Source organism: Trachymyrmex cornetzi, unplaced genomic scaffold, assembly GCF_001594075.2.
Source record: "Trachymyrmex cornetzi isolate Tcor2-1 unplaced genomic scaffold, Tcor1.1 scaffold122, whole genome shotgun sequence".
In the NCBI taxonomy this organism is placed as follows: Eukaryota; Metazoa; Arthropoda; class Insecta; order Hymenoptera; family Formicidae; genus Trachymyrmex; species Trachymyrmex cornetzi.
In genome coordinates, this window is record NW_017295784.1 from 14,504 (window position 1) to 29,715 (window position 15,212).

General features: G+C 40.8%; 2 protein-coding genes across 2 annotated transcripts in view; one reads left to right on the plus strand and one right to left on the minus strand.

The window, feature by feature from the left end:
* Window positions 1-10,340, minus strand: part of puf (ubiquitinyl hydrolase 1 puf) — a 14,448-nt gene extending 4,108 nt beyond the window's left edge. The window contains exons 1-6 of the mRNA XM_018520386.1: window positions 10,298-10,340; window positions 9,240-9,336; window positions 8,326-8,683; window positions 7,951-8,248; window positions 7,083-7,829; window positions 269-7,020 (exon numbers count right to left, since the gene is read on the minus strand). Coding sequence (XP_018375888.1) covers window positions 269-7,020; window positions 7,083-7,829; window positions 7,951-8,248; window positions 8,326-8,683; window positions 9,240-9,336; window positions 10,298-10,340 — 8,295 coding nt within the window. The remainder of the gene's footprint in view (window positions 1-268; window positions 7,021-7,082; window positions 7,830-7,950; window positions 8,249-8,325; window positions 8,684-9,239; window positions 9,337-10,297) is intronic.
* Window positions 10,341-12,663: 2,323 nt separating this feature from the next.
* Window positions 12,664-13,810, plus strand: LOC108768967 (uncharacterized). The gene is made up of 2 exons (XM_018519701.1): window positions 12,664-12,948; window positions 13,325-13,810. The coding sequence occupies exons 1-2, from the start codon at window positions 12,805-12,807 to the stop codon at window positions 13,517-13,519; spliced, it is 339 nt and encodes a 112-aa protein (XP_018375203.1). The 5' UTR covers window positions 12,664-12,804; the 3' UTR covers window positions 13,520-13,810.
* Window positions 13,811-15,212: the final 1,402 nt, after the last annotated feature.

Sequence of the window (15,212 nt, forward strand, 5' to 3'; positions counted from 1 at the left end):
CCCCCCCCCCCCAACAAGCAGCGTAATATAAAGGGAACGACCCAATAAGGAAAATAAGTATCAGGCTGCTCCTCGCCCTGATGAAGTGGACTGCAAGGTTCACGAAACGTTGGCATTCCAAGAATGGATTTGAACACGGAGAAAACCCGCGAAACACAAGATTGTCATATAGGAAACACCCGTGAAAGCCTCAAGAATATTTGTTGACCTTTCTTGCTGAAACTATAAGGTCATTTGTGTATACATGTATGTGTGTCGATTTACTCACCATTAATTTTTCGGTCTTAGAGACTACGCAGTATGTGAGCAATGCAAAGTAGGCAGTGAGCTTCATTGTACCGTGAGTTTGTATGTCGATGTAATGTCGTGCGGGCTGAAGCAGTCTCAAGAGTGCCGTAAATATCTGATGTAATATCAAAGTAGCTTCAGGCGATAGTTGAAGTTCTCTAGACGTATTGCAGCCTAAACCAAGACGATGAGCACTACGATAACCTTGTCTAAAATGCGTAGACGGAACTAAGGATACCAATAAAAAAGCAGCGGCCGAGCGAACTCTTTGATTGGAGTGCTCGAGAAGGTAATGTTGTAGCCACGTATTGAGCTCTTGCAGTACCCAGGCGTGGGCAAGTTTACTCCTCGTGACTGCGAGAGCTAGCCACTCGAGTGCACCGTGCGGAGCGACTCTTGCCGCTTCCCATACTCTACCGAGAATCAGTTGAGTCATGCAAGGCAGTCCGCTCAACCCTGAACTTTCTGTCAGCAGCGTCAACAATTTGAAGAATGGCTGGCATACATCAGTATGTTTCATTATCGCCTGAAATATCATTGTTACTACATGTATTGCCAATCTATCATTCCAACGGCACAACGAATGAATCAAATTCCTTGTTTGAGTGAGATTTATAACATCTCGCGTCTGCTGATATAAAAAGGGAAAGCCTTTGCCGCCCGCTACAGCACTTAGGTCCGATTGCGATAATGCCAATCTATGATCTTGTCCTCTGCTGCGTTCGACCAGATATGCTATCAACGTGATCATCTTGTCCAGAGAAGCGGGTCGGAGTTTTTCCGAAGGCACGGTCACGATCTCCTCCTCTTCTTCCTCTTCACTGACCGCGTCAACGAACTCATGCGTCTTATGCCCGAGATAAAAATTTACCATCGTGGAAATGGCTTGCACTCTGATTAAGAAAACAGCCTCGTCATCGCCCATCTTGCTGAATTCATACAAGAAGCTAAAATACTCGGTGAGATGTTTAAGGTGTTGCTTGGCGTGTTCCATGAGTGACAACAACATTCTGACGAAACGCGTAACGCAAGATCGTGTGCCAACGGTGCTGACATCGTTTTCTTCATCACAGAGGAGGTACAGGGGTGCTTGTGTAGCGCGTAATCGTTGAATCACATGAATGCATAGCCGTTGAAACATTTGCCTAACCATCTGATTAGGGCACTTGACTAGAATCTGAATAGGCCACCACGAGTTGCCGGCCATCCGCTCGAGGAATCTCGCACACGCGCCAGCCGAACCGTTGAACTGTTTCGTCAGCAATTCCACCCATTGCACCATCGTCGGCTTCTCCTTGGCGTGTATGAACGTTTCCATGAAGAAGGACGTGGATAACTCCGCAGACATCTCTGTGATATCTGGCTGTACGGAGAGTAACGTCTGTGGTATGTAGCCGCATATCTGCCACATAAATCCGAAGTACGTATGTTCAAATATATTTTTGTCTTGTAGGAAATGCATGTTGTCCTGCCAAATCCAGTCTTCGAGCTCCTTGTTGAGTTCCAGTGGCGGTAATTTATTCATATTATTGCGCACCAGGGAAGACGACGAGGATCGCCCGGTATTACTATCAGTATTGTCAGTGGCTGGACTCGAGACAGTCGCTTCTTCCCCTTTTGCTTGCTCGCCAGGATTGGCGCACCATTCGTAAAATAACATGTACGCCGAGTTGGTTTTTTCAAAGCTAAAGTCCATAAACTTGTCTGTCACCGAATCGTACGTCTTGCTGGTCATCTCGCCGCCGAAACATTCGGCCGCGATCTGATTCGGATCGAATGGTTTGACCTCGGCGTCATTGAACAGAAACCATTTGTCTTTGTTGGGAGACGTGCGATCTCGGATGAAACTATAATAATGCCCGCCGTCCGCCGTTCCTGTATGAACGGTCACGCCGATCAGATCGTACTGATAATGCTCCACATCCTCCTCCTCTTTCTCTGCGTCGTCCGACTTGGAATGTCCATCGTTCTCGGATTTTCTCTTCTCGGATGCTGCTTTCTTCTCATCCTGATAGTGTTGTGGCATGAGTTTCTTCTCAACGTAACCGGACATATCCAATCTAAGTGGAAAACTAAAATGCGTGTTGACTTTTTCCTTTAGCATGGTACCCATGTTAAAGGTATAGCGCATTGTATTAAAACATAATATATGGGGTAGCTTCTTGAAGCATGCTCGCTTTTCGGCCCGCGCTTTTTTACCGCACTGCGAACACGTGTACATATTGTCGCCCTCCAGCGTATCCTTGACCGTGACTTCATCTAAGCTCTCATAAAGATTCCGCATATCTGCTACTTGGCATCGGACGGTATAAAACTCCTCCAAAGTTCTACTAACATGCTCGCAATCAAGCGAGACGACATTGTTAGATATCACGCCGCAGAACAATGTCTTGACCAGATTCTTTAGGTCGGACGTCATTTCCTCCAATTTGGAAACTAAATCGATGAAAAATTCGGCCATGTCTTTCTGCTCACCAGTGTTGAGTGGCTCGTGGTTCATTGTATATACGCGACAAAAACTTCTTGGGTTATACGCTTTTCTTTCCGACTCCAATAAGTAAGCGAACATTCTCTGCAGTTCTCGTAAGGTTAACTGGTGCTTATTCGCACGACTGCAATCAGCGCCCAGTATAGAAATGCGCGCCTGTGGCATCATATATAGATGCTGCATACAACTAGCCATGTAACATGTCGCGCCCAGATTTGTCAGGCCTACATAGCCACAATCCGAACGTCCATCCTCGTGAGGCCAATAATCCCACGGATACGGGGAGTGTGGTCCTGGACGATGTTGGACAAGGAGCTTTTCATGTAAAATCCTATAATTATCAGGCGCAGATTTCACTAACTCGACTAAGAGATCAAAAGCCGCCGATCTGGATGCCTGGCTTTTACATTTGGGTACATGCTTACTTCGTGGACTAGGCAAGGCGAACAGGAAATCAAACACTTGATTTAATAAATTCTGACCGATCTTATCCTGCTTACAGGGTGGATTGTGCGTCATTATGTTACATGTGAGATTGATCAGTCCGACCAGAGCGTCATCTTCCACCGTGTTATGTCGCGTCTCTAGATGTTCTCTGTTGAGCACGGAATCAATCACCCGGATGGCTAACGCTTCGAGATCGACCGTAGTACCGGAGGTGTCATCCGCTGAGCTTTCTCGAATTGCCTCGTCCGGAAGAGAATCTACCAAACGACATACCAACCAAAAATAGTCCTTGCAAGCTGGTCCATAAGGTTCCTTTCCTTCGTCTAAAACGGTGTGTAGATGCAGTGGTAGATCTGGCTTGCGATGAGAAGGTTGCATAGCTTCGGCGATCACAAGATGCTCCAGTAAAGTATTTAACATGGGTACGATCAATCCTGGCATCTGATCTGAACTATCATCTGAGCTATCTTGAGCGCCAGTGCTACCCAAACATAATCTGTATAGAGCCGTACATACTTCGCGTCTCACTGCCGGCTCAGGATCTTCCAATATCAGTCTGCGCAGCCACGTTTTCCCAAACGGTTCGGATGACGAGAACAAATATTGTCTGACTGCCGGATCACTGTGCACCCAACAAACTAGTAATGCCATGGCATAATGTATCACTTGGGATCGACCAAAAAGTCCAGTCTTGTAGTGATTTGGATCAAGCGGTAACGAAGCATCATTTAAAATGCTCGTTATTCTTGGCATCACTGTGTCGACGTTCATCATTTTCAACATTGCTTCGCTCAGCTTGGGCACTAGCAATGGCTTGTCCGCTTTGTTACGTTTTTTCTCTTCTTTTATGACACCGAGATAACAAAGTTGCTTCAATAGACTAGCGAGACAATCCTGTTGCCACTCACTGCCGTCTCCCTGCTCCAAACAACCTGACATAAAGATATCAAAAAGATGCCTGAGTCCACCGTATTGCACGAATAAGGTGGACCAAGCTACATCTTTTTCCTTATCGTCATGATTGTCATCCGCGTCGCCACCACCTTCGTGTATCGTCGTCGATGCAGTGGGATTACTAGACGATGGCTGATTTGTTGCACCTCGCCGACTCAGGGACTCGACTATGTAAAGTGAATACATCAACTTCTGCGGACTCGCTGGATCAAGTAATTCTTGAAGAGAAGTTTCGCCGAGTTTCTGGAAACCTCGCAACAATGTTGGACTTGTGGGTAATAAGGTGAGTGTATCCCAAACTCTTCTCGAGAGTACTTGTGCCTTTGTATGAGGAATTTCTTGGCCTCCTTTCACTGTCGTTTTCATGGCGCTGAGTGTTCTCATAAGCGTAAACAATTGCTCGAAATACTGCGGTCGAAGTAATAATAAAGTTGGTAAAGACTCTCTGGGTGGAGGTGGTAATAACGAGGGCGAATCCATATCTCGTTTGCTACAACGGCCACCATTCCCTCTACTGGCGCCGGGTGAAATGAATACCAATTGCCCATCCTTGAAGCCCATCTCTTGTAAGGTTTTCTCGTCAAATTCGATAGTCAATTCCTGACCTTGGGTAATCATCCTGATAGGACCATCGGTAAGCAACGACCCTAAAACCGATCCACCATTTTGAACGGCGTTTGCGGAAACTGCTGATTTTTCTTGAGCGTTCTGCGTGTCGTCCCACCATTTAGCGACTTCGGCTCGTAAATCCGCTACATAGTCGGTATTAAGAAGAGTGAAACTCGTCTTCTCCGGTATACCAGCAGGCTGCACAAAGATTCTTAATTGTTGGCCTTTCTCAGACGTGTTCATGGCTACGTGGCTGGCGGCACCTCTGCCCTCCAACACCCAGCGACGCAAATGATAAGCGTACCGTTTTCGAAAGGCTTCCAAATGTGTCCTCAATAGGAGCAAAGCGCGTTGTATACAGCGTAGACTTGCTTCCTCGTTAGTTTCGAGATCGGCACTGGCCGCCGCAAGATGCGTCATGCATTGCGATACAAATTCCGCCTCTTGTGTCAGCTGTCGTGACATGTAATAGCCGTTGAGATATTGTATAGCTGCCATACTGACATCTGTGCTTTTCGCTTTCAGGGCAATTCGCCACAGGAAATCCATGCCTACCGAATCTATATCCCTGAGTGGTCTATCCATGTGCGCCGCTGCCAAACGTGCCAGGTTGCACAATTGTTGGAACAGACTCAGGCCTGTCATACTGATGGTTTCTGGTGGTAGACTCGGTAACTTGCGCATGCACAGGTGTTTCAACGTATCCATCCCTAAAGCATGCTGCTCCGTAGATTTTGCTTGGCTGAGCAACCAACTGAAGAGTTCATCCGCACAAACTGGATCCTGTGACAAACATTGCCATAATATATCCACTTGTTCTAGATTTAAACGAAAACAATCGGGTGAACCCAATGGCGAGAATATTGATGACAGAAATTGCAATCTAACTTGTATCTCTGTTTGATGCGAATATAAATTACTCTTCGGTCCTGTACCGGTGTAAGTTTTCAAATTGTTAAAGAAATGTTTCATCATGCCACGTTCACGGTCAGCCCAGGTTGTAATCGTATGCGCGTCCATCGCACCAAATTGTTGAAAACTCGCGAGCAATTTGGGCAATAGTCTTAGAGATATAACCACGGAACGATTGGTCGCCAAATTCTCCAAGCAGCCTTCTATGAACTTCATTGGAATCAAGCGATCAACATTAAAGCATAAAAGATTACATAGCGCTTTTTCCGCTTCCAAGGCTAGACCTTCTCCTAGTTGACCTATCTTATCGTCCTGAAGTAGATCCCATAGCAGCGTGTTACCCGGTTTGCAAACTGTATCCAGATTAAACTGCGAGCTCAATCTCGTGGCCGCTTGTCGAGCGGTTCGCACTTGCGACTGCTGACAGACTGATCTTCTAATCGTCATAGTTGAGTGTGAATGATGAGGATGATAAGCTTGCATTTGGATAGCAGTTAAATGGCGAGCGGCTAATTGTGCCAGTTCCTCTTCGCAACCGCTCTCTTCGCCGTCAAAGTCGGCCATATTTTTTTCACTTTTATTCGATATTCTACTGCTGTATGAACCCTCTTCGTCGGAGAGCATCTCATCCAATCCTGAAGGTAAAAATGTAGGACCAGACGCATGCACCAAACCAGCAAGCTCAGATATCACCGCACCAGGACCATCCGCAGCAGCGAGTACACCCGCTACATCGCTATCATCCTCATCGTGCGAACTGTCTCCCGAATCGGCCGTTCGATCCACGTTATATCCTACTATAGACATATATTTATTTTTATTGCGTCTTAATAAAGCTGCCGTGGTTGGAACTTGTTGTTCATTTGGATCTAAAGCCATCGCTTGTTGCTTAACGCGATCCAACGCGTCGACACTTTTTGGCTCGTCCAAGGAGGCCAAAGCATCTAGACTACTATTTAACATATCTTCCGTTCTGCTTTTCCCATCTACGAGAAGATCTTTTGATTTCGTATCTTGACCAACGATATCTTCCAAGGTTTTCTCAACGGCACTTAAAGAACGCTTCTGTGGTCTCTTTCGTTTGCGCAGGATTTTTCGCTTTTTCTTTTCATGTACAAACATTTCCTCTGTATTAGACTTCTCCGTGTCTGCTTCAGCGTCAGATCCGCTCTGTTTGCTCTTTACTTCATCTCGAATGACATTTGTCGAGGAGTCCTTGGTTAATTCTCTGTTACATTCAAACTTATCGGAATTCAGGCCTTCGATATCATTGAGACTTGATTCGATAGTAGTGGTTGTCAGATCCTTTCCTTTATAATGTCCTACAAGTATACAAACAAAATGTAAACAAACAGACCAAGATTTTATTTAACAAATTACGTACCTTCGCCATCACTGCTGTAGCCTCTGGGTTGCTTTCTAGGTGATGGTCCATCTGATAATGTTGGACTAGGTTCCTCTTCATCATCCTCTGGACTACTACCATCCATTCCGCTTGGATCACTGCTGCTACTTCCACCGACTCCACTTCCGGTGCTCCTTAAAATTTCTCTGTTCTTCATTACTAAACCTCTTGGATAAGCGGAACGACCGGATGTCCAAATAAATTTGATTAAAGCTGATGCAAGAAACAAACTCTGCTCTGTGTGATCTTTAGGTTCCAATTTGCCTAGTAGAGAGTACAAGTGAAGTACAGGGGTAGGAGCTAAATGTTTGACCAAAGGCGCCAACAAATCGTACACCGGACGGCCGCAATGCTTCAATTGTGCCGCTTGCCACATAGTGTCCATGTCCGAAGATGTAATCCTACCTTCCATAGCCAAAAAGCTTAATATAATGTGACTCTGTTTAATAACCTCTACGTGTAAGTTTGGTCCGAATATATGAGCTATGATGTTGTTTTCGGTCAGCCAAGCAGCAAGCGCGTGCCCCACTTGTTCGACCTCGGCAACAGCCTCGTTGTTGCAGACCTCATTAGACGCGGTAATGTGAGCATTTATTTGAGCTACTCCAGCCAGCCTCATAGTCAGAGTTGTACTAGTAAAATATTTAAATGCCAAGTCAAGCCCATCACGATCGAAACTTGGTAATACAGAGTCTATCGGATCCTTTACAGCAGTCCACATAAAATCTAAACATGCAACAAGAAACATCACGTACGTGTTCATATAGAAATAAAGAATTAGTTTATATATTCGCAAATGTGAATCAACAATACTGTCACATGTATGCTTTTAATTTCAGAAACGTACCAGCCATGGTCCTAACAGCTGGTGTACGCAATTCCTTGTCCTCTAAACGACACATGTACTTCATAACACGACTGCGGAATGGTATAAACAGTTGAATGACACTGGCATAGTTCAACCAAAGTTTCAGATTACAAATAACTGCAACCATAGAATGCGCAAGGCTAACAGGCAGTGTGCTTTCCATGTCGAAACAAGCAGATACCAAATTAAAGCCTCCTTGATGGCAAAATATAGATACCGCGCGGATCAAAGGCGCCGGTACTTCGGGGTCGTGCGGCTCGCAATAACCACCTTCGTCCTGTTAATTTTTAAAATAATCAACGTTATTAATCGATCTAGAATGCAAATAAGTAATAAATTAGACAAAAGTTTTACCTTGACGGGAGCTAAAGGGTTAATTACACCGCCGTGTTTCATTGCAATATAGAGAGGGAAGTTGAGTAAAAAAATTTTCGAAAGTAGATGAAACAATCTTTCCTTTTCGTACTGAGACCACAATCCTTGTTTCGTCTGAATTTCCACTTGTGCGTGCTCTGCATTGTCGTTAGATTTTCGCTTATTATTTTTCTCTTCCTCATCCTTTCCATCCTTAGGCGTCTCCTTAGCCACATCTTCCTGCTGTTCATTTTGCTGTATAACTTGTAACTGTTGTAACGTACAGAGCACGACACTCTGAGTTAGCCTTATAAATCGATCAAAATTTTTAATTTCGCGGTAACAGCACATACATTGTCTAGAAAAGAAGAAATCATAAAAATAATGATATTGCGTGATTAATATTTACGATAATAACGCATATAAAAATAATTATAAAAGTTAACCCTTTCGCTGTGAGGAGTTAATAAACATTTATTACAAATATTGGCTGTAAAGACATGATTTTAATTAACTTGTTGAAACAATTTTCCACAGATTCTTAGCCAATTTATAACATTCCAGACAAATTAATTTATGTGATAGAACTGTATTACACATAAAAAATTTTATTTCTCAGCGTGAGAAATAATATAAAATCTAACTAAAAGAGAGAGAATATGCAAGGATTTTACAGTACAATAATAATTTCTTTTAGTGCTTCTAATTTGTAAGTTACCTCAAACCTTACATCTAGACTTTTTTTTATCGATATCTTGATTACTTTATTTATATTTTGATTAGATACTTCTTTTGTTCTTTAATACTAAATCATTCCTTCCAATAAATTGATATATTATTCTTAGTTTTGTGAAAAGATTAACAAGCAAAGACATAAAAAAAAGTATTAAAGTTAATTAAATCGAATAAAATACCTTTGCACCCATTGATTAACATAATGCAACGTCGTGTCCACATCTGTTACATACAATGTTGCCAATGCATCTTGCTCCTTCGACGAACGTTCGTCATCTAAAAAAATAATTTATCAGGACTCACAAAGAAAATCGGTGCAAGCTTAAAATACTATTCACAAGAATATGTTTTTTTATCAAACAATCTTTCATCTCGCGCGACATAAATAAAGAAACGTACAATGTTAGGTTATCCAACAAACATACAATATCTCGAAAATAACAAATATAAAATTTAAATTTTATAAATAAATGAATTAAAAAATTCATTTAACAAGTTTATATAAATGAATTCAAACAATCACGAACGCCAGTCAATATCGCTTTAAAGTATCAAAAGATAAATCGTAAGATCTCCAGTGGAAAATTTCCGACAATGCTGATTGAATGAATGTTTCTCGAACCTAAGAGATTTTCCGACGAGATTCATCGAAAAACAATCGTTATACAATCCACGCATCTAATGTTCACGTTTCTACCAATGTGGAATAACTTTAACTTGTTTATAATGCTCTTCATCTTTTTCTAAGAGTTAAAAAAACATAAAAAATATATTAAATCGAGATTAAAGTGAATCTACACAAGTAGAAAGACCTAAGAAAACGTGCCGCTTTTGTTCGGAAACTCCCTCGTAATTCAAAAAGCGCCAGTGTAACGTTCGGTTGAAAATTATAACGAAAAATGATTTATCCGTTTAGAAAAATGATGCGGAATGTAGAAACGTTGGTAAGAACAAAGCGCGAGTCTCGACGTTCTCGGCCTCGGTCTTTGAACGAGACTCGGTTAAGGTTATAAGACGCTACCCCGCTCGCGGTCGTGTTTCACGAAGACAAGACATTCCGATAATAAAGAAGCGAGAACGCGTCGCGACGGCGTTTCACCGTTCCTCCAAATTAACTTCCTCGGAGGTGAAATCCGTCCGCGAGATCTCGGCCGCGAACGCGAATCCGTTCGGATAGGTTAAGAATCGGCGGGAGGGGGAGCCAACGCTACTGTGGGTGCAATATTATTCCACTTACAGGAGAGCAGAAGATCGTGGAAATCGACGCACACATCGCACATGGTGCCCGAATTGTTTTAGCCTAGCGAGAGGCCCTCGGTCACGTCAAGTTCATCACTCGCGCTCACCGACGCACGTTGCCGACGACGATAAATATTATTAAACATCCCCCGTGTGCGCTCACGACTGTCCCCTAACGGTCACCATATTGCTTTTTGCGTGCGTACACTCGCCGCTCACTTCAAGCGAGGCGCGTCGCTTCGCCCTCGCGGAGGAGTCGCCTTCGTCAGCACTCCGCTTGGCCGTCCGAAAAGGTTACGGATCCGACGACGGCACGTGTCACGCGTTGCCGTGGCGTTGCGCGGCCCGCGACTCGTATCCGCGATCGTTCGTAAACGCGTGCACGCTCCACGCCGATCGGGTCAATTAAATTTTATCGGTTTGTGGCTCTCGTCGCGAACGTCATTGTGACAGAAGACAGCTGATCGCCACCATGTTGAATCCGCGGTGCGCGTCGCGATTTAAAAATCCATTTGCACTTTCCCGGAAGCGGCCGCGCGCGCGATCTGTTACGTGCGCGATGCAACGTAAACGTGTGTAAAGAGAATGGTGGAGAACGAATGGACTAAAACCACTAAAACCAACTAAAAGCTCAAACCTAAAACGAGACCATTGCCTTCTCTCTCCTTCTCTCTTTCTTTCTCTCCCCCTCTCTCTCTCCCTCTCCCTCCCCCCTCCTTTCTCCCTCCTCACTCTTTGTGCGTATTGAAATATTTTCTTCGCGCTACTTGCTCGCGGAAAAGCTAGTTCATGCTCCTTCCAGAGGAATTTTTCAATCTCAACGCTATGCAAGATATATTTCTTCCTTTATGATATTATGTTTGAGTTTTTTATGTTATGTTTGGCACTTTTATCATTTCTATGCTTCATGTCTGAGAATATTAGATAATTAGCTTTTAAAGCGTATATTAATCAATTAGAATTCGTATCACGTAAAACAATTAACGGGTAAAAAAGCGTGTCTTTAGTTTTTATTTTATCTGTGATAATTTTGTAAAAACAACCATCGGCTTATCACGTTTTTGCAACAATGAGGATGTAAACAAATCCTGATATGATTAAGGGGGGAGGGGGAAAGATGGGTAGGAGGAGGGAGAGGGGGGAGAGAGAGAGAGAGAGAGAGAGAGAGAGAGAGAGAGAGAGAGAGAGAGCAGTTAAGGAATGATATTGTAAAAAAACTTTCATGTTCAGAAGAGTGTCGCTGTTGACAGATGTACGACAGCTGATTCCTTCGCATCTCTTTTGAACTGTATTCTAATCAACATACAATGGCGAGTCATCAGGGACGTATAAACTGCAAGCGTCCTTTGGACGGTTTCCTAGATGCGTTCCGCAATACAGCAATTATGGAATATTGAATCTTATGCAAATTTCATTGGAGGGGCAACTTTGAACAAACTCCGATTAATCGCACTGGCGAGCAATTTGTCCAATCATACCTGTAATATTTTATTAAGATTGATATTATTAATTTTGTAAATTTTATATGCAAAAAGATCAACAAATTAAACAGAAATTTTAATTTAAGCAATTATCTCGACTAAATTAATTATCTAATTAAGAGAATTAATATAATTATGAAATCATATAGCATATATGTTGGAATATGCTATCTGGGTCTGTTCTTTTCAGTCCTTTTCTTTTATGTCGTAAAGTTGTTATAATTTATAATTGTAGTGTTTATAGTTTTAATACGTTTTGTATTTTTAGTATAAACTTTTGTAGAGAGAGAGAGTCAGAGAAAATAAAAATCGAAAATAATATTGAAATAAACAGTAAAATTTAATAATATATGTATATAGTAACAACTGTATAATAAAGTAAACTTTCTTTCGATACTCACGGATAGGATTATACGTTTATCACTTGTTCCTCGCATTTAAATATATCCAAAAATTATTTTATTTAACTGAAATGTGTATGAAACGATATAAATTATTTAAAAATAGATAAATAAACGATATAGATATTCGATATTTTTCAGTTCTCTCTCCTCTTTAATTGGAGTTTGATCGAAGGAATGCGAAGTACTATAGGATATGTAAAGACAATAATAAAAAATCCTTTCCGTCCTTTCCAATTTAAGAAGAGTGCAACACAGTGAATCATTGCATCTTCGTTGTTTGCCAATGTTAAACAAAGGATAAAATGATCACTGGGCCATATTATATGTCCCTTTCTGGTAACCACCAAATTATAATAGAAAAATAGACGAGAGTACGAGGACTGGGAAACGGTGCATACAGCACTGATGGAGGCATCGCTCGGAGCGCGCTGGCGTTCGACGGAGTCTGCAATAAACAAACTCCAAGTGATCTCCAGGTAAAAAAGCGTATACGTCCGATACTCTATCTCGCTGCAACTACGATCGCGAGGAGTCGCGCTGTCAACAGTCGAGCGGCTTCGGGGGGCAAGCTAGAATTGTGCGAACGTCGCGGGAGCAGCCGTCGAAGGAACGCCGCGGAGATGGGCAGCACGGACAAGGCCGTGATCACGGGGTTCATATGCAGGCTCTGCAGTAAGATGAACCGCTTCGTGATCCACATCTACGGGGAAGAGGGCGAGAGAATGAAACTCGCCGAGAAGATTAACACCTATCTGCCGATCACGGTAATTTCTACGTGCCGTTCTGTATCACACGATCCTTCAGGAACCGCGTTAAGCATTTCGCCCGGTGCGGAACTCCTTGATCGATCTCTCGCATTTTGCACAGATCTTTATCCTGAGGCAATGCAAGTATCTGCAAAGAGAAAAAAAAGATCCCAAGTCTATATAACGATATAAATATCCTGTGGTTTTTTCTTTGAAAGCTTATACCACTTCACCTCTTGATGTGTTTTACAAATACAGAACATTGTCAGATTTTGTAAGAACTATCGACACCATCTTTTTTTACAAATGATTTTCTATCACCAACCACTTTATCATCTATATAATTTGATATTTAAAGAAACATAATAAAATAATTTTGTATACATTTGTGCAGGTAAACATGAACGACCCGCTACCAAAGACTGCATGTTTACATTGTATTGAACGATTAGAGGCGCATCATGAGTTAATGGAACAAATCATGTACACCAGGCGGAGATTAAACACTGATAATAAGGCGACCGCAGTAGCATCCTCTTCCGCGACAACCGTAGACACAGCTCCGACATCTAGCCCACCTCCTTGTTGACATGTGCAATGGAACATAGTATATCCTTTCGCTCAAAGCGCCATTCGCCAAGCTCGGATGATTCCCATATAATTTTTCATTTCATTTTAACTGATTATAAGTGAAACGTGTAAAGGAAAGGACAGAGGATAACATTACATTTTCCTACATAAACACGATATTTTCATGTTACATTACTCGTTTCGAACAAGTATTCATTAATGGTATTAAAGAAAATTATTCAATGCCAATGTCCACTACTATTTTCTGAGGGAACAAAATATCTCAAAAATATAGAAAATAATTAAACGGAACAAAAGAAATGATATAACGTTGCATAAAGAATTACATTTCTTTATGTAACGTTATATATATATATATATTTATATATATATATATATAAAAATGCTAATTTTTAATTTGAACAAATTATATGAGGACACATTTTTTTCTTGCTGGTCTATGGTTAATAATGAGCAAACTATTTGGAAGAAAGTAATACTTTAAATGTTCTGGGCAAGCGCAATAATATTGAGATAATCGAAAAAATGCATATATGTGTACAAACGCAGACACACATACACACATATGCATATATATTCACATTATAGGGATGTATAAGATATCTAGCAGTATCCAAAGTATTCACTGGTGTAATTTTAATATTCAGGAGTTTTGTACAATAGATATATCTCTGATAAGGTCTCTCTTATTAACATGAAAAAAATTATTAAAACATTAATAATTTGTTTTACTTTTTAGTTATTAAAAAAATATATTTAATTTTAAAAATAAAAATATGTATATACTTCGAATCTTCAAAGAACCTACAAAGTAATAATACAAATCATAAATTTTGATATAAAGATTATTATTTTGGATTTGTATTGTGTAAAAAATAGTGATTTGTATTACGTAAAAATCTATTGAGAGAAAAATATCAAATGTGCAATTAAAATGATCAAATCAGATTTGGATCATGTTAGCATGATAAATGATAGATAAATGCCCTATATGAAATATAGGAGGCATTAAATCTAACCAAATTCGTTTACAAAATTTAAATTTTATATCTGTTATTTTCGAGATATTGTATATTTGTTCCAGTTAATACAGCGGCTGTTTTTTTATTTATAATTTTGCTTTGTTTGCTGTGGATACGCGATACCCAATACATCTCTTACAATTAGTCACTACACACACACACACACGCACGCACACACACATACACACAACACGTATATATACATATATATATTATTTTATGAATCTTACAATAATTTTTCTTTAAAAATGTTTTATAAGATTCTTTAACTATCTTTAAGGAGATACTGTTGTATCTTTAACGTATCAATTCTACTGATGTACAAAGATATATATTATACTCTTGGAAAACAATCTTTATGCGATACCATATTGTATAATGAAGAATATTGTAGAAATTTCTTAGCTATAAAAAATTAGAGCGTGTAAAATTAAGATATGGAAACTTATACTTATATTACATATAAAGAAGTAAGTCATATTTTAGTCATTGATTTCACACTAAAATTTTCTGTTATTCGTTACGTTGATATACAGAACAAGTGATAAAAGAGATATTGTATATTATGTATTATTATATGTTTGTCATTAATGGTGCATTATGTTAATTGCGTTTATAATCGAAAAAGATATCTTATTAATCTAATACAAGTAAGTGCAAAGTACAATA